General features: G+C 39.2%; 3 protein-coding genes across 8 annotated transcripts in view; 2 read left to right on the top strand and 1 right to left on the bottom strand.

The window, feature by feature from the left end:
* RABGAP1 (RAB GTPase activating protein 1) overlaps nucleotides 1-6,988 on the bottom strand; it is a 152,649-nt gene extending 145,661 nt beyond the window's left edge. For both annotated transcript variants that reach the window (XM_036022181.1, XM_036022182.1), the window contains exons 1-2: nucleotides 6,832-6,988; nucleotides 3,230-3,353 (exon numbers count right to left, since the gene is read on the bottom strand). The gene's annotated coding sequence lies outside the window, so the exon portion shown is untranslated. The remainder of the gene's footprint in view (nucleotides 1-3,229; nucleotides 3,354-6,831) is intronic.
* A 94-nt stretch (nucleotides 6,989-7,082) lies between these two features.
* Nucleotides 7,083-20,732, top strand: ZBTB26 (zinc finger and BTB domain containing 26). Of its 2 annotated transcripts, none has more exons than XM_028508772.2 (2): nucleotides 7,083-7,209; nucleotides 16,414-20,732. In XM_028508772.2, exon 2 carries the CDS (start codon nucleotides 16,424-16,426, stop codon nucleotides 17,747-17,749), a length of 1,326 nt encoding a protein of 441 aa, XP_028364573.1. In that variant the 5' UTR covers nucleotides 7,083-7,209; nucleotides 16,414-16,423; the 3' UTR covers nucleotides 17,750-20,732. The 2 variants fall into 2 exon arrangements, with proteins under 2 accessions (XP_028364573.1, XP_028364564.1); XM_028508763.2 differs by having other exon boundaries at nucleotides 7,130-7,205.
* ZBTB6 (zinc finger and BTB domain containing 6) lies at nucleotides 7,147-27,318 on the top strand. Of its 4 annotated transcripts, none has more exons than XM_036022189.1 (2): nucleotides 7,147-7,209; nucleotides 23,140-27,318. In XM_036022189.1, exon 2 carries the CDS (start codon nucleotides 23,149-23,151, stop codon nucleotides 24,421-24,423), a length of 1,275 nt encoding a protein of 424 aa, XP_035878082.1. In that variant the 5' UTR covers nucleotides 7,147-7,209; nucleotides 23,140-23,148; the 3' UTR covers nucleotides 24,424-27,318. The 4 variants fall into 4 exon arrangements, with proteins under 4 accessions (XP_035878082.1, XP_028377265.1, XP_035878083.1 ...); XM_028521464.2 differs by lacking the exon at nucleotides 7,147-7,209 and adding an exon at nucleotides 21,939-22,009; XM_036022190.1 differs by lacking the exon at nucleotides 7,147-7,209 and adding an exon at nucleotides 22,023-22,266.
* The last annotated feature ends 94 nt before the right edge of the window (nucleotides 27,319-27,412 follow it).

Genomic DNA, 27,412 nt, shown 5'->3' with positions numbered 1-27,412 from the left:
CTGTTGCCTGCAATACATTTTTTAACAGCTACTTTTCCCAAGTTAGTATATCAAATCTAGGGCCACACATTGCATCTGGTTGTTACGTTCCTAAGTATTTTTTGATCTAGCACTTAAAAAAAAAAACTAGCCCTGGCCAGGTAGCTCAGTTGGTTAGAGAATTGTCCCAATATGGTAAGGTCACAGGATGTGGATTCAATTCCTGGTCAGGGCAACTACAAGGAATAACCAATGAATGCATACATAGGTGAAACAATAACTAAATGTTCCTTCCTTCCCTCCCTCCCTCCCTCTGTCTCACTTCCCCTTCCTCTCTCTCTCTAAAATGAATTTTAAAAAATTTTTTAAGAAAAAAATTAAAAGATACTGCCTTATTAAAGAGATTAGACCACTTTAGGCATGAATTTTCCACCTTCTGGAACTAAATAATTGCTTACTCAAGAGGGCACTGAGTTTGTTCCTCTAGACCATGAATTTACTTAAGATATGACTCCCAGTTATATCTCAAGGCTCAGTGGATTAAAGTGTATTTTGGGATAGCACATATCACATGATATGTTACATCCCATGTTCCATTACATTAGATACAATGCCAATAGTGGTGTAACTACTAGTTTAGTGATGACATACATATTGTTTTTATCTGGGAGTCCACTTTTTAAATAGACTTTAAAAGAGTATTTCAATGCCCACCAATGCCGTATTATCTTAATATTTTCACCAATTACAGAAAACTAATTTTGATTTACAAATATGCTCTACTTTTTTTGAATCCTTGCCCAAGGGTACATTCACTGATTTTAGAGAAAGGGAGAGAAAGATAAACACTGATGTGACTGTCTCCCTCACGTGCCTCAACCAGGAACAAAACATGCAACCTAGGTAGGTGCCCCAACCAGGGAATCTAACATCTAACCCACAACCTTTTGGTGCACGGGATGACACTCCAACCACCCGAGCCACACTGACCAGGGCCAAATATGCTCAATGTTTTACAGCATGTAGCTTCGTGCCTTAGAACATATGGTTAGGGTGTGTGAGCGGAATATAGGAATGGTCTGAAAGTGCCGTGGCAAGCTGGAGTCAGAACGGGAAGGTCACTGAATGCTAAAATAAGGAAAATGAAGTTCAATCTATTGACAGATGGATGCTCTTAGAGGTTTGTAAGGGCAGTGCCAACATCATATTTGGGTCCTTCAAGACATCATTCTGGTAGAAGTACAGAAAGCAGAATGGGGGTAGGGGATGGGGGTGTATATAAAACAGTTTGAAGGCTGTCTAATATCAGAAAGGCTTCAACCAGTGGAAAAGAAAATGGAAAAAAGGAACAAGTTTTGAAGGCTATTAAAAAAAATATCCTCAAGTTCATTGCTTCTTTCTTCTCCCTCCTATCTGATTTCTATCTCCTCTAACAGTTTTTTAAATTTCTGTTAAACTTTTCAACTACAGATTTCACTTTTTTCTTTTTAATAATTTCTGTCTCTTTAATTATAGTTTTAAAGTCTTTGTCTAGTAAATCTGACACCTGGGCTTTCTCAAAGATGGTTTCTATTCCCCTGGCTGATATAGCTCAGTGGATTGAGTGCGGGCTTATGAACCAAAGGGTTGCCAGTTCGATTCTCAGTCAGGGCACATGCCTGGGTTGTGAGCCAGGTCCCCAGTTGGGGATACATGAGAAGCAAACACACACTGATGTTTCTCTTCCTCTCTTTCTCCTTCCCTTCCCCTCTCTCTATAAATAAATAAATAAATAAATAAATAAATAAATATTTTTAGGAAATGGTTTCTATTGATTTGTTTTATTCCTTTAAATACGCCATACTTTCCAGCTTCTTTGTATGCCCTTGCAATTCCTATTGAAACTTGAATATCTGAAATGTAGCTCTAGAAGTCAGATTCTTCCCCTTCCCAAGGATATGCTTTATACCCAATTTCTTTCTTAAAAAAAAAAATGTTAAGGGTGTCTGTGCCAGAGATCAGGGTCAGCCTTAAGTGAAAACCAAGTACCTTTTTTTTTTTTTTTGAATCAAGGATTAACTGGCAGAGTATGATGCAGCAGCCACAGTAAGCTCAGCAGTAGGATACTGTGGTGCTCCAGCATCTGGGAGCACTTGAAGCAATACTAGTTGTGGGTCACATCTGGGATATGGGATTGTGAATGGCGACATGGCATGGACATAGATTAACTTCTCAAGAACAAGCTCCAATGTCTTTCCAATTATTTTGAGGTCTGATTCAAACTTGGATACCTTGTCATTCAATGCCTGAATATCTTTCTCAGCAGCAAGAGACTCCAATTCTCTTTGCTTTTCCAAGACCTGTCCAACAAATGCAGACAATGCATTAACTGATGACTCCAGGGACCCGAGCTTTGTCAGGATAGGATCCTCCACTGTTCTATGCTCAATGAACTCCCCAGTCAACCACTCCTCCACCCCTGTTGGAGTATCTGGATCCATCAGTTTCTCCATACCCTTACTTATCGCAGCTATCAGCAGTTGACTGACGGTCTTGTTTAGTGTTCTAAAGGGAATCCCCGGAACCCTTTGAGGTCACGACTGTCTTTGTAGAGGACTGGAGATTGCTTCGTTCTGCTCTTTGCCTTTAAGCTCTGAGACTGCAGGCGTTGATGAGGTGGTCTGTCTGCTCCCTCGAGGTTCTCATCCTCCTGGAGGCTCAGTTCTTCTAGCTCCAACATGAAGGTGGCAAGTCAGCTCAACTAAACAAAGGAATTTGTTCTCGTCCACGTGAATCTATGTTTTTATATAGATATCTTCTGAAAGCCAAGATACCTATAGATAGGTTCTGAAAAACCCATCTTGGTTTTTACTAAGCCTGCCTCTTTCCCTGGCCTCCAATTTCCCCCATTAAGTGGTTGCTTTTGAATGTCCTAATCCTTAAACATCTGGCTCCCAAATGAAATAAAAGAAAAAATTCCACACAAGCAAAACAGTTATGCTCTTTTAAATCTCCTGGAAGCTAATACACTTACTTTGAAACAATAACAGCCAGCCTCTGTGCCTGCCCCTCAGAACTGAAAAGCAGAAATCAGCAATCATAACACAGAAATCCAGTATTTAGGGAACAAGGTTGTTATTTCCCATCCTGGCTCCAGCAAGCGCCTTTGAATGTAAACATGACTGCCTGCCATGGGTTGGAGGTGTAGGAGATAGATAGGTGCTATCACACTGAAGGCTGACACTGACTGAAATTAACCTAATTTACCAACCAGCGTTCCCTGGAATATGGAAGTTTCCAAGTAGACTCCAGAGTTCCAAAACAGTTACTTCAGTTTCTGCCAGGACAATTGTTGTCTAGGTTGAGAGATGAGTTCATTGCGCTTCCTACGCCATCTGAGGAACAGAAAAAAAAGAAAGAAACATGAACAGAGGCATAGGGATCTGTGGGAGTCCTAGGAGAAGAGAAAAGAAGGAGGAGGAATAATTATCAAACTGTAGAAAGCTAATGAAAAGAATTGTGAAAGCAGTAAAAGGGAACTACTTAGTCACATACAAGGAATCCTCCATAAAATAGTCAACCAATTTCTCATCCTACACCTTGGAAGTGAGAAAACAGTAGGTTGATAATATTCAAAATGCTGAAAGAAAAAACCGTTGACAAAGAATTCTATATCCAGCAAAACTGTCCCTCAAAATGAGGGAGAAATTAACAAATTGCATAGTTAAAAAAAAAAAGCCAAGGGAATTTCTTACCATAAGTTACCACTGAACCTGCCCTTCAAAAATGCTAATGGGCCTGGCTGGTGTAGCTCAGTGGATTGAGCACGGGCTGCGAACCAAAGTATTGCAGGTTCGATTCCCAGTCAGCACACATGCCTGGGTTGCAGGCCATGGCCCCCAGCAACCGCACATTGATGTTTCTCTTTCCCTCTTTCTCCCTCCCTTCCCTCTCTAAAAATAAATAAATAAAATCTTTTAAAAAATTAATTTTAAAAAAAATGCTAAGGGGAATGCTTAGGTTGAGATGAAAAGACAATTGCCAGTAAGTAGAAGCCATATGAAAAAATAAAGCTCTTCTTTCAAGATTAATACACAAATAATCATAAAAGCAAGTATTCTGTAACTATGGTTAAGTCCATTTTTTTATTTTCTCCATTACTTAAAATACAAATGCATAAAAATATTAATCTATATTAATGGACTCAGAATGTTTAAAGATGTATTCTCTAACATCAATAACAGGAAAAGGGGACTAAGCTATACAGGAGTTTTTTGTATTGTACTGAAGTTGATATCAATTCCACAGGATCGTTATCACTTTTGGCTGTTAACAATTCTCATGGCAACCACAAAGAAAATATCTCTAGAAAATCACAGAAGGGAATGACAGGTGAATCAAAACATTTCACCACAAAAAAACTAAATAAACACAGAAAAAGGTAGTAGTAAAAAAAATGAAGGCACAACGAATTGCAAAATGGCAGAAAGAAGTCCTTCCTTATCAGTAATTACTTTAAATGCAAATTGCTAAAACTCTCGGATCAAAAGACAGAGATGAGCAGAAGAGAAAAAAAAATGATCCAACTATATGCAGTTTAGAAGAGACTCACTTTAGGTCCAAAAAGACATTAATAGCTGGAAAGTGCAAGGATAAAAACAAACATATTCAATGCAAATAGTAACCTAAGGATAGTTATACTAAGATAATACAAAACAGATTTTAAATTTTTAAAAAAAGAGCTCTGGCTGGTGTAGTTCAGTGGATTGAGTGCCAGCCTGAAAACCAAAGGCTCACCGGTCTGATTCCCAGTCCTAGGCACATGACTGGGTGGCAGGCCAGGTCCCCAGTAGGGGGAGCAAGAGAGGCAACTATACACTGATGTTTCTCTCTCTTTTCCCTTCCCTTTCCTTCTCTCTAAAAATAAATAAAATCTTTTCTAAAAAAAAAGGTTACAAAAGACAAATAAGGACATTGCATATTAACAAAGGGTTTGATTATGCAAGATGATACAAAAATTGTAAATATTTACACACCTAGTAACAGACCATCAAAATATATAAAGAAAAAATGAACAGATTTAAGGGAGGAATGAAGAGTTCTGTAGAATGAAGAGTAGTTGAAACTTCGACACCCCACTTTCAATAATGAATAGAACAACATGCATAAGATAAATAAGGAAAGAGAGAACCTGAACATCACAATAAATCAACTACACCTAACCAACATATAAAGATCTACACGACAGTAACAGAATACACATTTTTTCCCAGTTCACATAGTACATTCTCCCCACCCCCAACAGCATATTAAAAAGATTATTCATACAACCAAGATTTATCCCAGGAATAAAAGGGAATGCAAGGGAGGTTCAACATAAAATCAATCAATGTAATATATCAGAGTTTTCAAATATGAGGGGAAAAAACTCATGATCACCTCAACTGACACAAGTGACTCAAAGGCACTTGACAGATTACAACCCCTTTTCATAAGATCTCTCAGCCAACTAGTTAATAGAGGGAAAATTCCTCAACATGGTAAAGGTACTTGTGAGAAACCCACAGCTAACAATACTCAGTAGTTTAGCTTCCCCCCTTAACATCATGAATAACTTTCTCTGATGCTATTCAACATTATACTGGAAATTCTAAGAGCTATAGATAGGGAGGGGGGAGGGGTGGGGAAAAAAGGCATTCAAAATGGAAAGGAAGAGGTGAAATTACCTCTATTCCTAGACAATATAATCATGAATAGAGAAAATCCCAAAGAATCCACAAGAAAGTTAATAGAGCTAACAAGTTCAGCAAAGTTTCAAAGTACAAGGTCAACGTACAAAAACCAGATGTTTCTATACACCAGCAAGCAACAAATACGGAAAGAAATTAAGAAAGCAAATCCACTTATAATGGTATCAAAAAGAATTAAATACCCTGAAAACTAGGAAACATTGCTGAAAGAGCTAAGTATGGACAAGTAATCCTGTATTCACAGACCGGAAGACTTAAAATGAAGCTGTTTATACTACCAAAAGTGATCTATAGATTCAACACAATCTCTATCAAAATTACAAGACTTTTTTTTGAGAAATGTAAAAGCTGATCCTCAAATGTACATGGAATTTCAAAGCCATAGCCAACTAAAACAATCTCTAAAAAGAATAAAATTGGAATACTTATACTTCAAAATTTACTATAAAGGTACAGCAATTAAAACATTACGTTACTAGCATAGAGACAGAAATATAGTTCAATGTAATAGAATAGTGAGCCCAGAAATAAAACCTTACGTATACAGTCAGTTGATTTTCAACAAAGGTGCCGAAGCCCATTCAATGGGAAAGGACGGTCATTTTAACCAACATCGATGGGAAAACGCTATCCACATGCAAAAGAATGTAGTTTAAGATACAGCAGAGGTGACGACTATTCAGCATTCTGAATGTGCTTTGCGTGTTCTACCGCAATACGTCCCCCTCCCCCCCACACCCCTCCAAGAGAACCTAGTAAGCAACTGGATTGGCAAGGAGAAGGAAAAAGACTTTAAAATGATATTAAGTTTTCGGGTCGTCAGGGCTGCGTGGTGGATGATGCCGTTCACCTATGCAAGGAATACAGGAGACAAGGAGCAGGCCCGGAGATGAACGTGAGATAGTTAAAAAGTACATTAACATTAGACCAACCTATTGAAGGTGTGTGTCTTCTGGGCAGTTGGCCCTCGGAGCTCAGGAAAGCCGTCTGAGCTGGCGACAGAAGTCTGTGAAGGGTCAGCGCCGCGCAGTAAGGAACGGAAGCCACTAGAATGCGAGATCCCCCGTAAAACCTGCTTCCAGAGCCCCAACGAGGTGAGTCCATATCCCTAAGAAGAACTTACCAAAGCTTCAGGGCGGAGGTGCCCTTCAGGTCGAGGCCCAGCTCGAGAGGAGCCGTTGAGGAGCCTCAATTCCAAACGTTAAATCTCCGCACCCGAAGTCAGAGAAGCAATTGCCCGTACCTGGAGCCCTAGGCACCCCGTCCGCACTCCTCCCCGGGAGTGGAAAGTCTCTCTCGCGGCTCGGTCGCCCTTCGAGCTTTCCGATTGGCGGAGAGGACCATGGGACCAGGAAGTTGTACCTGTCCGGCGAGGGGTGCCCTTCCGGTTCCGTTGGGTCCCCCTTTGGCTCGGATTCCCTGCCCCTCCCCCTTTCCGGAGCCCCGAGGGGCCGGAGCTCCTGGCGGTGCCGACTCCTGACTGCGGCCTTCCCCTGGGTCTGTAAGTGTGGAGGCGGCCGGAGAACCGGGCAGGGGTATGGGGTCTCTCAGGATGGAGCCCCCTTGGGGCCCTGGATTGGCCAGGACCTGCACTGGGACTGGGGCCGAGGGGCTGGCCTAGGCCCGGGGGGACAGAAAGAACCCTTGGCCCAACCCACGCTGCGCCCCGCCCCTTTCCTTTCCCTCATCTGGAGTGGGGAGCTTGTGGATGCTTGTGGTACCTCCCCCTGGGACCCCAGCCGAGGGCCCAGCAGTTGGTTTGGACGCCCTACTCTGGCATCTCGCAAAAAGTGCCAGAGCTGAGGCCCCAGCAAGGCCTTAGTGCCAGCCAGCGGGAATCACTATGAGGTTACCCTTTTGCCGAGAATTCCTGCCAGTCGTCTACTGGCTAATATAGCACCTTTTATATTACTGCCGCAGTTCCAATTACTAGGGTCAACTTTGGGAGCCACATATAAACAAATAAGTGCTCCTACGATACATTGTGTAGAGTCATATGTGTATGAACTGCTCAAGGGGCAGTTGCTGGGAAGGCTAAAGAAAGTGACTTCTGAATTTTACTTCTTGCGGAAGATAAGATGAAGAGGTGCTTTTCGGGCGGAAGGAACAGTTGCAGTGTTATGAAAGAATGACCCAGTGTAACTTGTGTGGAAAGAAGATGGATGGAAAGGGGGCGGGGGTGTCCTGTGCACAGGGGAGATAATGGGACTGAGAGAGAGACCAGGCAGGCAGTGAAACGTTCAATCTTAAAGGAGATGGATAATCTTTGGAGTTTTTAAAAAGAAGAAGGATATGGTCAACTACGCACTGTAGAAAGCCGTGCTATTGTAGATGCCGGCCTACAGAACAGGCATTTCTATAAACTGATTTTGGACTCTTTGGCTAACGTCTAGTTATTCCTATTGGAGTTTTTATTTTTTTAATATCTTCACCTGAGGATATGTTTATTGATTTTAGAGAAAGGAAGGAAGAGAGAGAGAGAGAAACCTCGATCACCTACCTGCCATGCACACCCCAGCCAAGAATGGAACCCGAAACCTAGGCATGTGCCCCGACCGTGGATGGAGCCCACTGGTGTGAGGGTGGATGCTCCAACCAGCTGAACCACCGGCCAGGGCTGACGGGAGATTTTTTTGAAGGAGTAATGGGATCAGCCTAGTGAGTGGTAATGGAGTCCTGGAATCAAGTTATTAAAGTATTACTGGAAAGAAGGCAAGAGTGCTGTAGTGAATGGTGTGAAGACTTCAAAATAAATTGGCTGTTGAGAGTGAAAGAAGTCCCAAACGTGATTCCTAGTTTTAGGTTTATGGTGTTTGAAGAGCATTGATGCCATTGTCAATAATAAAGCCATAAGCATAGTGTAGGTAACAAGTGTGTTTTTTGGCTGTGTTGATTTAAAGGTCTAATGGACTGTCCAGTGTAGAGTTGGAAGTGCAGATCTATGTTGTGGCTAGAGCTAAAAGTTTGAGTCATCAGCATAGAGGTGGAACCCATGGGAATAGTTGGCATTGGGAAGATATTATTGAGATAGCATGGAATATTTTGGGAGGATGATTGCATTTATGAAACAGGAAGAAATTGAAGCTAGTAGGAGTTGGTGTAGTAACAGAAACAGAGTTAGGGAATAAAGTACAAGAATGCAGAGTTCCTACAACCAAAAAGACCCAGAAATCAAGAGAAGAGAATTCTGAGAAGGAGCCACTGGGGCAGAGTATTGAAAGAATGGGGGGAGGGGGGACTATTTTTTTTTATTAAGAAGTAATTAGTGACCTTTTAAAAAGCAATTTTAGCATAGTGATGAGGTGATGATGTATGAAATAATGGAGACCTCAACTGGTTTGGGTTAAATGAGAAAAATAAAAGGCAAAAACAGAGAGAGAAGGAGAGAGAAAAGGCCACATAAGAAAGATTTCGCAGAGAAAATGGACAGGCTTTGTTTATATACATGAGAAATGCTTATAGAGCACATTCCAGGGACTATTATAAGCTCTTTTGAAAATGAACTTAATTTTACATTTAATTTATTTTGAAATTAATTTAATTTTCCATAACAACCCTATGAAGTAATGTTACTATTTGACAGATGGGAAAACTGAAGCACAGAATTGTTCATATAACTTGCCCAAGGTCACACAGCTAGTAAGTGGTCGAGCAGAGTTTTGATCCTAGGAAGCATTGCTCTTGCTCAAGAATCCATGATTTTGTGCTACTGTAGTAAGCAGTGACTAAATATGGGAGTCAAAAGAATGGGAAAATTTTAAGCAAAGATAGGCTTATTGGTTTAAAAACAAGGAAGGAAGGAAGGAAGGCTTGGAAACAGATCCAGAAATTGAGAAGAAGGTAAGTAATAGATTTATGTTTGTTAGTATTTGATTTTTATTTCTTCTGCCTTAGATCCACTTCTAACCTGTGCCATTTTAGGTCAGTTTCTTTCACAATGAAGTCAACCTACGTCATGCTTCCATCCATCACTTACTATCTATAACAAGGTCTCCTTTTCAACTTCAGACCCATATCCAACTAGCTAGTGGATCGTTCCCTTGATGTCATGCCAGGTTCTCTGACTAAAGGATTTAAGATCAGACCCAAGATCATCCCCACCAATATTCCCCTGCTTATTGAATGGAATTCCTAGAGACATCCAGTGACTCTATCCAAATATCTTGAAGTCATCTTGACCTTTTTTGCCCTGGTCTTCACCTGCATCACCAAGTCCATGAGTTCATTGTTTGAAATAACTCTGAATTCTGTTTCTTCTCTCCAATCAAATTATTACTGTCTCTATTAAGGCCCTTGTCATTTCTATCTTTATCTGTTAGAGTAATAGCTTACTAACAGGTTTCCTTGCCTCACGTCCACTTTTCTTAGAGCCATTCTCCATGAATTTTTATTTTTGACTAATTGAGTTTTAGACAGTGCCATAGTTTAGACATTATGCATTTCAAGTGATAGAATAGTAGCCTAGGGCAGGTATTTTGAGTAGTTTCGCCTGAGGTTAAGTTTGATTAAGGTTGGCCATGAGGATGGAGATTTAGGAATTTTTAAAATAGAGAGGTAATAAAACATTGAGAAACCAGAGAGGCTTCCTGAGGAAGTAAGCCTTGCAAAAAAAAAAACACAGGAAAAAATCAAGGGCTAAGGTATGAAGGATATGCTTACATAATTTTGTGAATCCTTGAAGAACCAGCAAAAGAATGTTGGAAAACTGAAGCCAGTATTTGAGCAATTTGCCTACTTCTGTACAACACTTTAAAAAGAATTATTAACTAGATCTATAATTATTCAACATATATAGCTCTCAAAAACCAATGAGAAAAGAAAATTGCAAACAATATGTATAGTTTATATGTAAGAAACATGATTTTATTTTGTATTATTTGTGGGCAGGCACATAGAAGTGTTTTTAAAATGCAGGGAGGCACCCTAGCCCACTAGCTCAGTTGGTTAGAATGTTATACTGATGATGGCAAAGCTTTGAGTTTTGTCCCTCATCAGGGCACAAACAGGAATCAACAAATGAATGCATAACTAAGTGGAACAATAAATTGACTCTGTCTTTCTCCCTGTCTTCTCCCTCTCTCTTTCTAAAATCAGTAAATTTAAAAAAAAAATTTTTAATGGGGGAAGGGAGAGTCACTAAGGACCAAACTTAGACTGAGCACTAAGTGAAAGTTAGTTGGGAAAGAGGACTTTTACTTTATCTATAACATTCAAAATTCTTCTTATATAGAAACATATAATGTAGAGTAATAAGGAGAAAACAAAACAAAAGAGTGAAAACTTGGAAAATGTCATAAAAGTTACCCTAAAGAAAAAAAGGATTGAGGTTTATAGAGAGAAAGATTGTAGTGTATTACAACATCCTTAAAAAAATGGCGTATGGTGTTAATGAGAGATTAAGAAAGATTCCCAAGTAGTTGTGAGTGCTAAGCGATGAGGTAGAAGAGGAAACAGTCTGACATACAGCTTGGGAGATCATTGTGCAGAACAGAAAAGTTTTCCTTATCAGTAGTTAGTAGAGGCATTTGAGATAAGAAATGAGGGTATTTCCTCACTTCCCATAGGATACCAGTGAACATTGTCCAACCTAGAATATTCACTGATCCTCTTTGGTTATGTATGTTTGAACAAAGGGAGATTTTCAAGTCAGTTGACCTAATTTGTTATGGCAATAATTATGGAAAAATTGTGTAAATATAAACAAAGAGTAAGTGATCTTAAATGAGAATTATATTGATGTTTGAAAAATGGGTCATTCAAAACTTGCTAATAGAATCTGGGCAGAGTTCAGATTGAATCACAGTAACCTTGGCAATAAATGATACAGACCAAAACTGCAGCAAAGATGAAAGAGAGAGAGAGAGAGAGAGAATTTGGAAATCATTCTGAGAAAAGAATCAACAGGATGTGGTGACCAAATCGCTGTTCTATCTGATCAGTTCTTTCTTTCATGTAGTAGAAGCTCTGCTATAATCTAGAGCTATGTGAGTGGTTTTGTGAAAATTATGAATAATATCTACTGTACTTAGATGGTAACTACAGTTGGGGATTCTGTAAATCAAATATATTTATCATTTTTATTCTCTTTTATTTACAAATGACATTAAGTTTCAGCCTAGAAAGATAAATCCACAAAAGATGGGAAAATAACAGTTACAATAGGTGAGAAACCAAGGTAAAACAAAGATGAGGGAATAAAATGCAATCAGGAGTATGACTAATACATAAATGGCTTACTATTAAAGTCCTCTAGACTTGACATAGATTTACCTTTAAGTTGTACTTTTTGTTTTTTAAACATAAACCTTTTATTGAACTGAGTCCATAAAAGCATGTAAGGCATATGTGCACAGCTGCATGGCCCTGAGAAGGGAAGTCTGAATGGTTCCACAGCTGACACTCCCCCTGGGGTAAAACTCCAGCTGGCCTCGTTGTTTGACGCGTGACTTCATCTTCACTAGGCTTGGGCACAAATTGCAGCTTCACACTTTCCACCTCTCTTAAGTTGAGAAAATTATCTATGCTCTCCAAGCTTGAGTTTCCTCATATGGAGGGGGGAGTGATAATAATACCTACCTTACAGGGATTTTGAGGATTAAGTGTGTCTGTTTAGGTAAAAAAAAGCATTTAGCACTGCACCTGGTATATAGCAAGGCCTCAGTAAAGATTTGCTATAATTCCTCTAATTTTTAAAAAAAAATTAAGCCAGAAGAAAGACGATTATTTTCTCTTATTTTGTTATTTTTAAAAAGTGAAAAAGAAAAAGAAAGTTTGTTTAAAATTTGGTTTTGCCCTGGCTGGTGTGGCTCAGTGGACTGAAGCACCAGGCCTATGAATCTAAAGGTTGCTGGTTCGATTCCCAGTCAGGGCACATGCCTGGGTTATGGGCCAGGTGTCTGGTTGGGAGTGTGCAAGAGGAAATCAACTGATGTTTCTCTCACACATTGATTTTTCTTTCCCTTTCTTTCCCCTCCCCCCCCTCTGAAAATAAATAAAACCTTTGAAAAAAAAGGTTTACAGTTGTAATTACAAATAAATAATATAAAAATTAATAAAAAAATACAATAACAAACTGTTTCCTGTAGTCACAACTATAAAGTTACTTTTAAAAAAATGGTATATTGTCAAAACTAACCCTGGAAAGAAGTTTTCCACAGGGCACTCATGAGATAATATCCTGATAATGGACAGTGTTTCTACCACAGCTCACCAATAATTTCATAGGAGACATTAAGAGTTCATTATCCAGCTGGATTTTGTTGGATGATCTGTATAAAAAGTGACAGTTGGTCCTTGCCCTCAGATAATTAACAGTACATTGGAAAGAGAAACTAGTGACAGGAAACAATTAAGGGATAAACTGTGTGGCCTGGAAATGAGTTTATCAAAGGGAAACAATAGAGTGGGCTGACACGTTAAGGAAAACTTCTTAAACACAATAAATTTTCCTCATATTCTTGGACTATAGCAGACCAGTCAATGCAAGCACTTCCCTCGGATACCAGCTTGGCTGCTCCTGTTGGTAAGTTTCTTGAGGCTAATGGGTAGGAGGAAATAAAGGAAACTTCCAACTCCTCATCTTTGGAGTTTCTAGGAACAATTATCCCTATGGATAATTAATTAAAGCATTGTGGCCCTGGCCTGTGTGACTCATTTGGAATATTATCCTCTGACTGAAGGGTCACGGGTTGATTCCAAGTCAGGGCACATGCCTGGGTTGCAGGTTTCATCCTGGTCTGGGCACATACAAGAGGCAACTAATCAATGCTTCTCTCTCGCATCAGTGTTCCTCTTTCCCTTCTCTCTCTGGCTCTCTAAAAGCAGTGAAAAAAATGTCCTCGGGTAAGGATAAAAAATAAAACATTCTGAGTACTGTCATGCTGTAGGTGGAAGCTTAATGCTCATTTTGAGTGTGAGTGGGAAAAAAACTAACCTGGGGGTGCATTAAGGACAAGCTAAACTCTAAAAAAGAATGCCCCTTTTGTTTGGCTACTTTAAACAATAGCCATTTTTATAATTCTAGTTTTAAATTCAGACATTCACTCTTTCCAGAATTAATATATTAAGCTCCTGTAATTGCTAAAACTGACCAGTGATGTAGTTTTGCTGCTTTCTTTACTGATATATTCCCTGGATCTGATGGATTTTTCCTTCTTTTTTCGATATTCACCATCTTTTCTCTGATGCAACATTTGCTCCTCTACACCCCTCCTCTCTCATCTTTATAGTGATTTTTCATTATCTGTGCATTCAGAATGCCATACAAGGGAAAAGCTTTTAATTTGTGGTGCGTATTTTTGTTAACATACCTGTGCCTTATCAGTTCTCCTTTCTGAATTTTACCTTTCTTTCAATGACAATTTTATTCAGCTGAACTCCTAAGCTTAGAACCTACACATTCCTTTTTCTCATTCTCTGTATCCAGTGTGTTACCAAGTGCTATGAAATATCTTCTGTTACTTTCCCTTGCTCCGTATTACCATTTTCATTCCTTTCCAGGCTCTCTTGGTCTCAGACCTTTAATGCTTCTGCAGACACTCAGCTGGTCTTTCTAACAGCAATCCCTCCTGCTTACCAATGCCAAACAAATCCCGTGGGCTCAACAAAGACAAACTGAGCTCTGTCATTTGTTTAGTACAATACTAGGTGGCAGGAGTGCACACTAGTTTCAATGGAAGAGGGTTTGGCCAGTTACTTGGCTGCACCAAGTAGAATTTGAAGCAAAAGCAACAAGTGTTTTGCTTTAAAAGGTGAAGGTTCCCAACGTTAGCCCATTGAATGAGATGGAGATGTTTCCTTCTAATGCCGTGAAGTTTGCAATTTGGAAGGGAAGGAAGAAGTATTAAATAAAGGATTTTGAGTGTTTTTGATAGAAGTACTATGCTATGGGTCCAGTTGAGACAACTGTTAGCATGAGGAGTCAGGGAAAGGCCTCTAAGAGGAAATAAAAGAGTCAGAATTGGCTAGGAGGAGTGTTATAGACTAAAGAAATAATTGTGCTAATGCTTGGAGTCAGTAGAGTGCTGTTGTGCACCAGCGCTGAGCAATGTAAGACCTGGACTCTGCCTTCAGGAGCTTGTGTTCTGTGCACCTTTGCGTCAGTGTTATAGAAGATAAGATTATAAAGATTGGGCTTTAGAATCAGATGTGACCAGGACCGGCTAGTTTTCTCATATGATTCTCAACTACAGCTATGATGTTCAAAGTGAATTTATTGATGCATTGATATTGTAGAGCTATCTCTCAAGGATAGATCTGATATACCTACTGATCTCACAGAAGACGGGCATATAGACATGTGCCAGTTTATTATTTTGACAATGACTGGTGGACTGGAATTATGGTGGCATGTCTAGTTCAGCCTTTCCTTTAGAGATACACATGGGAAGCCAAGTTATCAGAAAATTATTTGGAGAGTATAGCATCAGAATATGGGGACTTTCTCCAAAGGAATTGCTCTGTAAAGGGGCAAATATGCAGAGAGTTTTGGCAAAAACACCTTCTCTGTAGTTGAATGGGTTATGCCAATGTTTATCTTAATTATACTCAAGAGGTTAGTCTTCATTCAGGAAACAATGGGAAGTCCCAAAAGAATATGAGGTTGGATATAATCAGATCTTGTGTTTTCAAAAGATGTCAGGTGGTGGTGCCAGAGTTGGATTAGAGGAAATAGAACCTGGAAGCCAGAGAACATTTATGAATCAGTTCTAGTTATCCAGTTGATGAGTAATGATAGATATAGAGGGGCAAAGAGGAAAGAACAGAATCTAGTAGGATTAATTAGACCTTTACTCCTACTCAGATTCCCACCAAGTGGCTCATCTTTTTTTCTATATCAAAGATTTTATTTAGCCCTGGCTGGCGTAGCTTAGTGGATTGAGTGTGGGCCTGCAAACCAAAGGGTCACCGGTTCGATTTTTAGTCTAGGGCACATGCCTGGGTTGCAGGCCAGGTCCCCAGCAGGGGGCACGTGAGAGGCAACCACACATTGGTATTTCTCTCCCTCTCTTTCTCCTTCCCTTCCCCTCTCTCTAAAAATAAACAAATAAAAATTTTTAAAAAACAAATATTTTATTTACTTTTTATATTAAGAAATGTTTCTTGAGAGAGAATTAGATTTGTCCAAAATAAAGAGGATAAACATCTCTTTAAGTTGTAAGTTTCATTTATCGCAGAAATACTTGTAGGAATAAATACACATCAGTTCAAACAAGAGTTTATCCAGGAATGGGGCAAGCAATGTCACTGCAGTTTTTTAAAACATGAAGCAAAGGTACAGTGTTTTGTCTTCAAAGAATCAGGTTCACAGTGTCATGCAAAAGAAAATAGTTGCTTCATTACTACTTGGGATATTTTAGTTTGTTTTTGAAACCTAATAGAATTCTCATTTGAGAAGAAAATAAAAAGCTCTTGGAGTAACTCAAGCACTGTTCTTGTATTAAATGTCTTAAAAAGTTGAATAAATGCCAAGGTATTTATACTGATACAAGTTCACTCCTTAGGTGCCATTGACACGTGATGTTGGCAAGGAGTAATTTTTAATGGCCTTCGAAAGCTGTTGCACTGTTTCCTCTTTCAAGGCAAATTTCATTTGGATACATACAAATAGCTATGACACCACAAATTTGGTTTTGGAAGAAAAATCCAGGTTTCTTCATTGTTTGAATTTTCTTAAATTCATCCTTTTTACATTTCTGTTCTTTAGGTCTGCCAAAATGTCTGAAAGATCAGATCTCCTTCACTTCAAGTTTGAAAATTATGGAGATTCAATGTTACAAAAAATGAACAAATTAAGAGAAGAGAATAAATTTTGTGATGTTACAGTTCTCATAGATGATATTGAGGTACAGGGGCATAAAATTGTGTTTGCTGCAGGTTCCCCCTTCTTAAGAGACCAGTTTTTACTGAATGATTCCAGAGAGGTGAAAATCTCCATATTACAGAGTTCCGAAGTGGGGAGACAATTGCTCTTATCCTGTTATAGTGGTGTGCTGGAATTCCCTGAGATGGAACTGGTAAATTACTTGACTGCTGCGAGTTTTCTTCAGATGAGCCACATTGTAGAACGGTGCACACAGGCCTTGTGGAAGTTTATAAAGCCAAAACAACCAATGGATAGTAAAGAGGGATGTGAACCGCAGAGTGCTTCTCCCCAGTCAAAAGAACAGCAGGGCGATGCCGGAGGCTCCCCAAAGCAGGACTCACCTTGTATTCATCCATCTGAAGACAGTATGGATATGGAGGACAGTGATATTCAGATTGTTAAGGTAGAATCTATTGGGGATGTATCAGAGGTTAGAAGTAAAAAAGATCAGAACCAGTTTATTTCTTCTGAACCCACTGCTTTACATTCATCAGAGCCCCAGCACTCCCTGATAAATTCAACTGTGGAAAACAGAGTAAGTGAAATAGAACAAAACCATCTCCACAATTATGCCCTCTCTTACACAGGCAGTGATAACATCGTCATGGCCTCAAAAGATGTCTTTGGGCCTAATATTCGAGGTGTAGACAAAGGCCTACAGTGGCATCATCAATGCCCAAAGTGTACCAGGGTGTTCCGCCACCTGGAGAACTACGCCAACCATTTAAAAATGCACAAACTCTTTATGTGTCTACTCTGCGGGAAGACTTTTACTCAGAAAGGCAATCTTCATCGACACATGCGTGTGCATGCCGGCATTAAACCTTTCCAGTGTAAGATCTGTGGGAAAACCTTTTCTCAGAAGTGTTCCTTACAGGATCATCTTAACCTTCACAGTGGAGATAAGCCCCATAAGTGTAACTATTGTGACATGGTTTTTGCACATAAGCCAGTTTTGAGGAAACACCTTAAACAACTGCATGGCAAAAACAGCTTTGATAATGCCAATGAAAGAAATGTGCAAGACCTCACAGTGGATTTTGATTCTTTTGCATGTACAACAGTCACAGACTCTAAAGGGTGTCAGCCACAGCCTGATGCAACACAGGTCCTGGATGCAGGTAAACTGGCCCAAGCTGTCCTGAACTTAAGGAATGATAGTACCTGTGTGAATTGAACAAATTAGGGGCTTTATGCTCAAAACTAGAACTGACCGAAAACGTGGCAATAGTCTGAGTCTTTTTAGGAGTGATTTTGCTAGTTTGACTTCTCCAAAGCCTCTGTGCAGGTTATAGGAGGGCATCAAAGTACTAACAGTCCAAACAATTTACCACTTGGAGTGGTTTTGCCTTCCTTTTACCCTCTCCCCCTTTCTGTTTTGAATTATCTTATGACTTCTGTTTTCCTTTCCCAAGGAGTATTCCATTTGTCTACCTAATATTGACTTACATTTCAGACTGACACTATTTTAGGTTTTTCACTGGGCACATTCTGAAGGAACCAACAAGTTAATAACACCACCTGCACTCCAGTAATTGATGCTATTCAGAGAAGTGAAATAGCTTTTTTGGCAGAAAAATAGACAGATATGAAGTGATAATGCTGTTGGCCTGAATATGTGATAGAACTCTGGCTGCCTATTGATAATTTGTCTATGTCTGATGAATGAATGAATCTACTTCCTACCATTTGTACTTTTCTTGGAGTTAGCTATAAAGAGATGTTTTTGGTGGTTCTGCACTCTCTTCAACAGTATTATGACCCAATTTCATGTCACTGAATTGTTCACATAGACCAGAGTGCAATCTTTTCAGCAACACCTGCAGACACAGTTAGGTATCACCATGAGGAGCATAATCAGCAAGGACAGAAGTATAACTGTACAACAGTTTTACATGAAAAGTCTTCCTCAAAAGAAGCCAAATGCTTATAATTAATGTGTAACTTCTCTGTTCATGCTTTTTAAGTCAGGATGGTTCCCAGCATACCAAAATGTGCTCAAGTATAATGGTCTCTCTAGAAAGAAACTATCTGGGAGTCAGTCTTTGGAGCCTGTTTTGGAAGGTAATCATCAGAAAGGTGTCTAGCCCTCAGAAAGGTGTTAGGCTTTCAGAGTTTTGTCCAGTGTACTCTAACAGTCTTTGAATTCTCATTTTCTCATGTACCTTGATTTCTAAAATGGATGAAAAAAAGTGGGTCACAAAATGAGCAATCAGGCTTTTTTGCATTCAGGTTTTCCTACAGTCCCACCTTGCCATGTTTGATACATTGCTGTACGAAGTTGATCTTCCAGTATGGTAAAACAGGACGAATGTTTGTCCTAAAGCACATGTTATAGTTCAGAAATAAAATATTGAGTCTCATTAGTTTCTGACCCATGAGTTAGATATAGGTAATAGGAGTGTTAGAGTCTTTAGAGAATCTTAAGAGATCATTTTCTCCACCTCTTTTTTTTTTTTTTTTTTTAAGTTGGGGTATCCAAAACCCAAAGAGGTGGCCTGGCCAAGTTTGGCCAAAGTAAATAAGTGATAAAACATGAGCTAATGTTTTATTTTTTTTCTCACTACCCCTTGATTTAAAAAAATTTAGTACGTGATGAAGAATACATTAGGAAAAAGCTCACCTTTGTGAATCCCTATTGGCTTTCTGAGACAGCCTGGATTTTGCAAACAAAATATCACAAAAGGGTTTATTTTGTTAGTTACTTTTTAGTTAAAATGAATATTACATTCTTCCCAGGCAAGTGACTGATTTGCTGAGTGTTGGTTAGGGAGGGAAAGGACAAATAAGAATAAATGTGAGAAGGATCTAAATGTGAAACTAATTTTGTCTGGAAACAGTGTTTATTTAGTTTCCATCAAGATTTTCCATTTTTATTTTTGAGTTATGGGATTGCATGTACAAATAAACCAAATACTAGGTTTAACTTGAGTAGTCAGAATTCTTAACAGTTATACTTTGATACATTTACCTGTGAATCTGATTTGAGGTATAATTTGTACCTTTGTTAAAAGATTTAAAATGAGAATAAAATTGAGTGATAAGACTAATAAGTTATCTTAAGCCCAAGGCCACTCATTATATGGTCTAACAATGCTGCCTAGCATTCTAATTGTTCTATGACCCAGCCAAAGAGTACCAATTCTATGCAACAGTGAGACACTACCATGTTAACCACCTTTTCACTATTTCCTTCAAACATCATTTTATTGCAGAAATTTCATGTTGGAGTGCTTCCTTTGCTTACATTCATGTCTATTTTTGTTACTGGTTTGAAGACTAAAAGGCATGGATTCAAATTAGATTGGTCTTTTTGGTTGGAGACTACTTCTGGGTTCATTTAGTCATTCAAGAAACATTGATTGAGCACCTACTGTTGCCAGGCATTATGCTACATGCTGAGGATATGAAGGTAAGATTGCAATGATCCCTGCTCTCACAGAGCTTACAGTTTCATGTGGTCTTAGAAAGCTAAGATATTGATTTGCTTTTATACTAGGAATAACAAAGGAAACTGCCTTGCTTTCTTTGAGCACTTAAAATCAGCATCTTGGTGGTTTTGTGTCAGTAAAAGCTATAGTTCTCATCTTTTGTAACTGCAAACCACTGAAGTGATTGACAGTCTCCATTTCTTGGCTGGAGAGGTGTTCTGTTTCTGTGAGACATTTCATTGATTTTGGTGGGATTTGACTTGTCCTTCTTTGTTTATACACGTCTTAGATTGTATTGCAAAGTGGTCAAGTTATTGACATCAAATAAGTTTTATAGGGGAAGATTTTTAAAAACTTTATTCAGCATTTGTATCGTATGGTTCCCCAAAATAACTAAATAGGGAGAACACTCTTTTTACCATAGTTTTTTTAAATTACTGTATCACATTTATTTATTTATTATTTAATTTTAAAGACAAACTCCAAACTGAAGCAGCTCTGAGGTAAATCAGATATGGTTTTAATTTGTTTTAGTTTCTTTTTTAGAAAATCTGTAAGTGGAGGGTGACCAGTGTCACTACTTTTAAATATTGTCCTAAACAAACAACCTAGAACGTTTTATTTCAGCTGGTGAATAGCTGTTCTAAACCTGTTGTATGTTAGACATACTTTGAACTACCTCTTCACTTATTATGGGGAAGTTTCCTTAATAAAAGTATGAGAATTAAAGCTCTGGTGTGATTTATTTTCTCTCCCCTCCTTTCCTTTTCAATTGTTTGAATACAGGAATGCTTTGTTCATTCCTATTTAAAACACTTATTAATCAAATATGCTGGGCTTGGCTTCAGAAGCAAATACGGGTTAACCAGACATTGTTACTAGGGTCAGTTACTGCAGTGAGAACCTTTTGACTCCAGGGTTAGAAACTGCTTTTAAGAACTGGTTCAGCATAACTGGGTAACTCAATTGGAGCGTCAACCAGTGCACCAGGAGCTGCGGGTTTGGTCCCCGGTCAGGGTGCACGCTCGGGTTGCTGCGTAGATCCCCCTGGGGGGCGGAGCAGAGACAACCGATCGGTTGTTTCTCTCATATTGATGTTTCTCTCTCTTCCTGCCTCTAAAATGAATGAGAAAAAAAAATTGGTTCAGATACTCGGATGCCTACTAAGTGCTAGACTTGGGGAATGCAAAGCTTAGTAAAGCACTGCCCTAAATACCTCTACCTAGGTGGGGTATAGATTTCAGTAACAGGGTAATAATTGCAATAATGAAGGCAGCCAAAGGGTTGACATGCTCCCAGCTGCGATCCAGCTAATTCAGGGTAGTTCACAGTGGCTTTAAGGATGATGGCATTTTGAAAGATAAATGGGAGAGAGGTTCGGACTTACGTGAGAAAAAAGGAGGGCCAACAGTTTAGATGGAAGGCCTGACTTTCCCCGGGACTGGGGAGGAGAGGCGGGGCAGGTGAGAAAGAAGCAATAGATTAAAGAAAGAAAACTTTCAGAGGTTGGGACCAAATCCTGACGGGGCAGGCATTAGTTAGGCAATCTGGACTACTGATCCCTATGGCAGTCTCCTCTCTTTCTCTGCCACCTTTTAAATTGTAGACCCAGTAAAGGAGAGGGCTCGGACCATAATAATCCGTGAGGACCTCCCAGTGACCCTGGTGCGGGGCATTCTGATAGACGCGCTGTACTCCAAATTCACGCGTCGTCTGCAATTCGGAGGTTTCGGAGAACTCACAAAGCGGAATGGCTCCCACACAGGAGACGGGATTTCCCGGAATCCCCACGCCTTTCAGTTTTCCCGGGGGGGGGGGGGGGGGGGGGGAGGCGGAGCGAGGGAAGTGAGAAAAGGAGGATGTCTTAGAATGTTCTTCCGGAACGCCCAGCCTGCTCTAGGAGGAGTGTAGCTAGTTGACACCGGATGTGTTTCCTCCCAGACTAAGTCCACCTTCCGGTCGGGCCGCCACTGCCGCGGAAATCTCGGCTGTGGTTTTCGGAGTGGGTGAGTGAACGAGAGGGAGACTGGGACAGGCGGGGAAGCCGGAGGAGGAGGGTAGCTGGGCACCGCCCGCGAGTGGCTAGACTGGTGCTGCAACCACGTGGCTGATAGGGCCTTGGTCCTGGCAAGCTTGTCTCGGCAAGACCTGTGGCGGCGGATCTTCCAGGCCACTGGGGATCCGGATTCAGTTCATCAGATGTTTCCTAAGCTGCTCCTTTCCTACTCTGTGCGGGTCCCCCGAGCTCGTTGCAGGAACTCAGGTGAATCAGGCACTATTTCGTGATGCTCTGGAAGCGACCGACTCGTACGGGGGAGACCGGAGGAGGAGGCACAGAAGTGTTAACTTGATTTGGGCCTTAAAGGAGCTAAATCACTAGCTGGAAAAAGCAACTGGAAGCGCGAGTGTAACAAGTGCAAAGGTGCATTTGGGTCGTCTTGTCTGGGTAGTGGTGGAAATTTGAATACTGATGGAGCTTCGATGAAAAATGGAGGAAAGATAAAGTTATAAAAGTGCGTAGGGCTAAATCATAAAGGATCTTGTATTTGCTAAGAAGGTTAGACTGCCCTAGGGGTAAAGGAAAGCAGAAGACAGTAGGAAAAAAAGAAAAGTTTTAAAAGATGTCAATTCTGGTAGGACCACAGGATGGTAGTTTGAAACATAGGAGACTGGTATCAAGGAGAACTGTTGGAAGCCATGGCAGTGGTCCACATGAACAGAATATAGACCTGCAGTAGTGAAGGGGATCACAAGCTTAGAGATTATATTAAGGTTTCTAATTTGGGAAACAGTAAATCTGTTTAATAGTGGGCATTAACACCACAAAGCACATAGATTTAGCCAAGGAGAATATAAACATAAAGACTGTTCGTTACAATTAAATACAATAAATGCTGTAACAAAAATATGGAAAATGTGCTATGAAATCATAGAGAAATGCATTTGAATTTTCTGGCTTTTGAGATTTCTGACTTTTGAGATGGTAGCATAGGAGTTCGCTTTTAGCACTCAGATGAAAATATGAGACTTCTTTTACCCAGTTCAGATTTGAGATCTTGTTTGTTTATTTTTACTATCAAAGCGTAGGAAAGCATTCCCTACCTTTACGTCAATGTTTGTATTTTATTTAACTTAGATTGTGGCCATGGCTGCTGAGTCGGATGTTCTGCACTTCCAGTTTGAACAGCAAGGAGATGCAGTCTTGCAGAAAATGAATCTCTTGAGACAGCAGAATTTATTTTGTGATGTGTCCATTTATATTAATGACACTGAGTTCCAGGGACACAAGGTGATTTTAGCAGCTTGCTCCACTTTCATGAGAGATCAGTTTTTACTCACGCAGTCAAAACATGTCAGAATCACCATCTTGCAGAGTGCAGAAGTTGGCAGAAAATTGTTGCTCTCTTGCTATACTGGAGCACTTGAAGTTAAAAGGAAAGAGCTTTTGAAATATTTGACTGCTGCTAGTTACCTTCAGATGGTTCACATTGTGGAAAAGTGTACAGAAGCTTTGTCAGGATATCTGGAAATTGATCTTTCTATGAAAAACAACAATCAACATACTGACCTTTGTCAATCTTCTAACCCAGATGTTAAGAATGAAGAAGAAAATGCAGATAAAGACTGTGAGATAATCGAAATTTCAGAAGATAGTCCTGTAAACATAGATTTACACGTTAAAGAAGAGGAAAGCAATGCTTTACAGTCTACAGTGGAGAGCTTGACATCAGACGGGCAGGAAATGAAGTCACCAGAGCTGTCTTCAGTTGATATAGGTTTTAAAGACAATGAAATTTGTATCCTCCATGTGGAATCTATCAGTACTGCCGGTGTAGAAAATGGGCAGTTTTCACAGCCTTGCACTGCCTCAAAAGCAAGCATGTATTTCTCTGAAACACAGCACTCACTGATCAATTCTACAGTTGAAAGCAGAGGGACAGAAGTTCCTGGGAATCAAGATCAGGGCTCATTTTGTGGGAACACTGAAGGAAGTCATGGTACAGCGAATGAGATTCAGAATATGGAGGATGTTTATTCACTGAGGCACCAGTGCCCCAGGTGTCCACGAGGATTTCTTCATGTTGAAAACTATCTGCGCCACCTTAAGATGCATAAACTGTTCTTGTGCTTACAGTGTGGGAAAACATTTACACAGAAGAAAAACCTCAACCGGCACATTCGGGGGCACATGGGCATACGGCCCTTCCAGTGTACTGTGTGCTTGAAGACATTTACTGCTAAAAGCACTCTGCAGGACCACTTGAACATACATAGTGGGGATCGGCCATACAAATGCCATTGTTGTGACATGGATTTCAAGCACAAATCTGCTCTCAAAAAGCACGTAACCTCTGTCCATGGCCGAAGCAGCAGTGAAAAGCTACCCATTCATGATCTCAAAAAGCAAAATCTATTATAATTAGAATCATACCTTGCTATGGGAGCCAGATATTATTCTGTTAGGCAAGTCTTTCTATAGAAATGCAGCATTTTGTAACATTGCATTTCCTTCTCATCTTTGGTTCTTATTTTTGGTCTATTTACACTATTCTTTCTCAACTTACACTACAACTTCTGAAGTGGGAGGCATGATAAAGCTGATGGAATGCTATCTCATCTCATACATCATATATAAATCCCAGTGGTATACCTAGAGAAATACTTTTCTTAAATATTCTTGATTCTAGTGACAGAAGATCCAGCAGTATTTCTATATTTGGGTTTTGAGTCTCTAGGTAATTGAAGGAAGTGTAAAATAATCCAACCATGTAATAACTTTCATGAACTAGGCAATGGCAAGACAAAATAAAATATAAAGTGTACTATTATTCATTATTAGTCACTTTAAAAACAGTATAGGAAATTTTTTTTAACCAACTGCTTTTGGATTACAAACTAATCACCAAGGTACCTGTTTTAAAATGTAAAGGAACAATTCATATTCACTTGGGAATAGAATTTCCTTATACATTTCTTAAAATACTATTCCCATAGTTTAATATACATATTTTATAAATGATTAATTAGGCCCAAATATCTTTGTTTTATTTAATGCAGCGGCATCTAATAATTTTTTGACCAGTAAAATACGCCATTGGCATGAAGCTCTATAAATTACTTTTTTAGGAATCATAACTTTACCAAAGATATTTGTTCTACCCTTTCCTTTTTAAAGTTTCTTATATTTTTTTGATTAACGTATAGTAAAACTGACCTTTGTCAATTTTGTATCTATGTGAAAGAAATAATGTGCTCAAAATGCTTGCAGACATCTCTGAGGTGGTCAGGTGAAGGAACACTTCCCATATCTGCTGCTTCCCACTGCTTGTTTCCTTCTTGAACAGGGATGCCCTCTGCTGAGTGATTTGTTCCTGGTACAGTTTCATTGTTTTAACACGTGTAAATTGTGCAACCACTGCTGCAATTGGGATATGGAACATCACCCCCCCCCCCCCCCCCCAAATCTCCCTTATGCTACTCTTTTGTAGTCATTTTCTCCTAACTGCCAACAGTTCTCCATTGATATATTTTTGCCTTTTCTGGAATGTCATATATGGAACCGTAAAGTATGCTCCCTTTTGAGATGCTTCTTTCACCTCGCATTATGCCTCTGAGATTCATCCATGTTGTGTGTATCAGTAGTTCATTCCGTTTTTTATTTCGAATTGTCAATACATGTTAATTTTCTTGCTATCACTAGATGAGCAGTTTAAACATGGGTAGCTGTTAGTGTCCCCTTAATTTTTAATAATAACTTTTCATTAACATTAACATGGTTTTATTTACTGTGTTGACAAAAATCTTAACCATCTTTAGAGTTTTATGGGGTATTTCCAGAAGTGTGCCAAAAGCAAAACCACAACTGCATGGTTATTTTACTGAGAGTAATATTTCAGATTGTGTGATGAGCCATTGCTCTCTAATATCCTTGTCTACGTGTAACACAAGACTTTTTGTTGTCATAACAAATTAAAATACATTGCAGGGCAAATCATACTATCTAAAAGACAGGAACTACTTTTAGTAAAGAGGCCTGACTGGATGTTTTATTCCTCTTATACTCACCTCAGCTTTATGTACAATTTCTGCTATCTTGAGTGTCTGTTGAAGTCCTTCCATGTTTTACTATGTAGTATGCTTTGTACCATTTATAAGAATTTTGGGATAATCACATGTTGATTGCTATAAATGTTAATTATCTTTTTTGTGATACTTGTGAAAAATATTTTTTCTATAGAATTTTAACTCTGGAAGAGACTTTAAAGAATTCAGCTCTCATATTAGATAAGAAAGTCGACTGCATGACCCCCCAGGTCACCAGTTAATGTCATTGGATAGGTCACCTCTTCCTGAGCGTCTCTTAAATTTATATGCAAAATAATAACTTTGATATTGTTAATTTGTAAGGTCATTTCCATGTCTAAAATTATGTGATTTTGTATTTAGATCTTCACAGTTCCTGACAACAAAGAAGAGGGGAAAGAAAAGGCGAGTTCGGTGTCTTTACAAATGTTGCTATTTGCGTGCTCCATTGGAGACGTAATTTTTCAAAAGCAAATGATGTTTTTCTTCTTCTACTGGAGAACATGATAACACAGTGCTTAATTTTCTTTCCCATTTGATCTATGATTGGCCATTTGTAGGCATGAAAACATTTTTCTATCAGAAATAGTTTGTGATTGAAATAACTTTTTTTATTTTTGCTTCCTAGGGTGAAATTTTGTTGGGGAGGGATGCAGATAAGGGTGGGTGAACAAATAGTAGTAAACTTTTTTGGGGGGTGGGGGTTGTTGCGGTTATTTTTAGGAATTCTCTATCTTTGATGTTTCAAGAGAATTATGGTTGAACTATGTTTAAGTTTTATGTGTGCCTTGTAAGTAAGGTTCTTGTGAAATTTTTTGTACGCACTTTGAGATTTTTGTGTGGGGGGAAGGGGTGTTTTGTGAAAGTGATGGTTGTTATTTATTATTATTTATTCCTGTTCTATTAGCACAGAATGATCTCAAAACATTTCTAGCAGAATGTCTGTTTGCATGATATGCTTAAACAATTTCAGGAAAATCTTTTTGAAAATGCAGGTATGACAAAGTAAAATGTTGAATTTATTCATTTAAAACATTCACTTTTAGTTGTGCTTTGATATGATGGAAAATGCAGTATGTTTATCTTCAGCCTCTTCATTTACTGCATTTTTGTATAAAAGGTTTTGGAAAGGTAGTTGTTACTTGGGTGTAAGAGAAAATCCTTTCCCTTTTTCCTTGGATGTAACTATCCTATATGTTTACATAAATAATAAACTGGAGATGGGAATGGAGAGCTTTGTGTTTTGTATACATCTGTGAATTTTAAAGAAACTATTTCTCCTGGTTATTCATTTAATCATGTATTCAACGAATATTTATGGAGTC

This window comes from Phyllostomus discolor, chromosome 3, assembly GCF_004126475.2.
Source record: "Phyllostomus discolor isolate MPI-MPIP mPhyDis1 chromosome 3, mPhyDis1.pri.v3, whole genome shotgun sequence".
NCBI lineage: Eukaryota > Metazoa > Chordata > Mammalia > Chiroptera > Phyllostomidae > Phyllostomus > Phyllostomus discolor.
The sequence above is the reverse complement of the archived record's forward strand: the minus strand, read 5'-3'. Positions and strand labels throughout refer to the sequence as shown.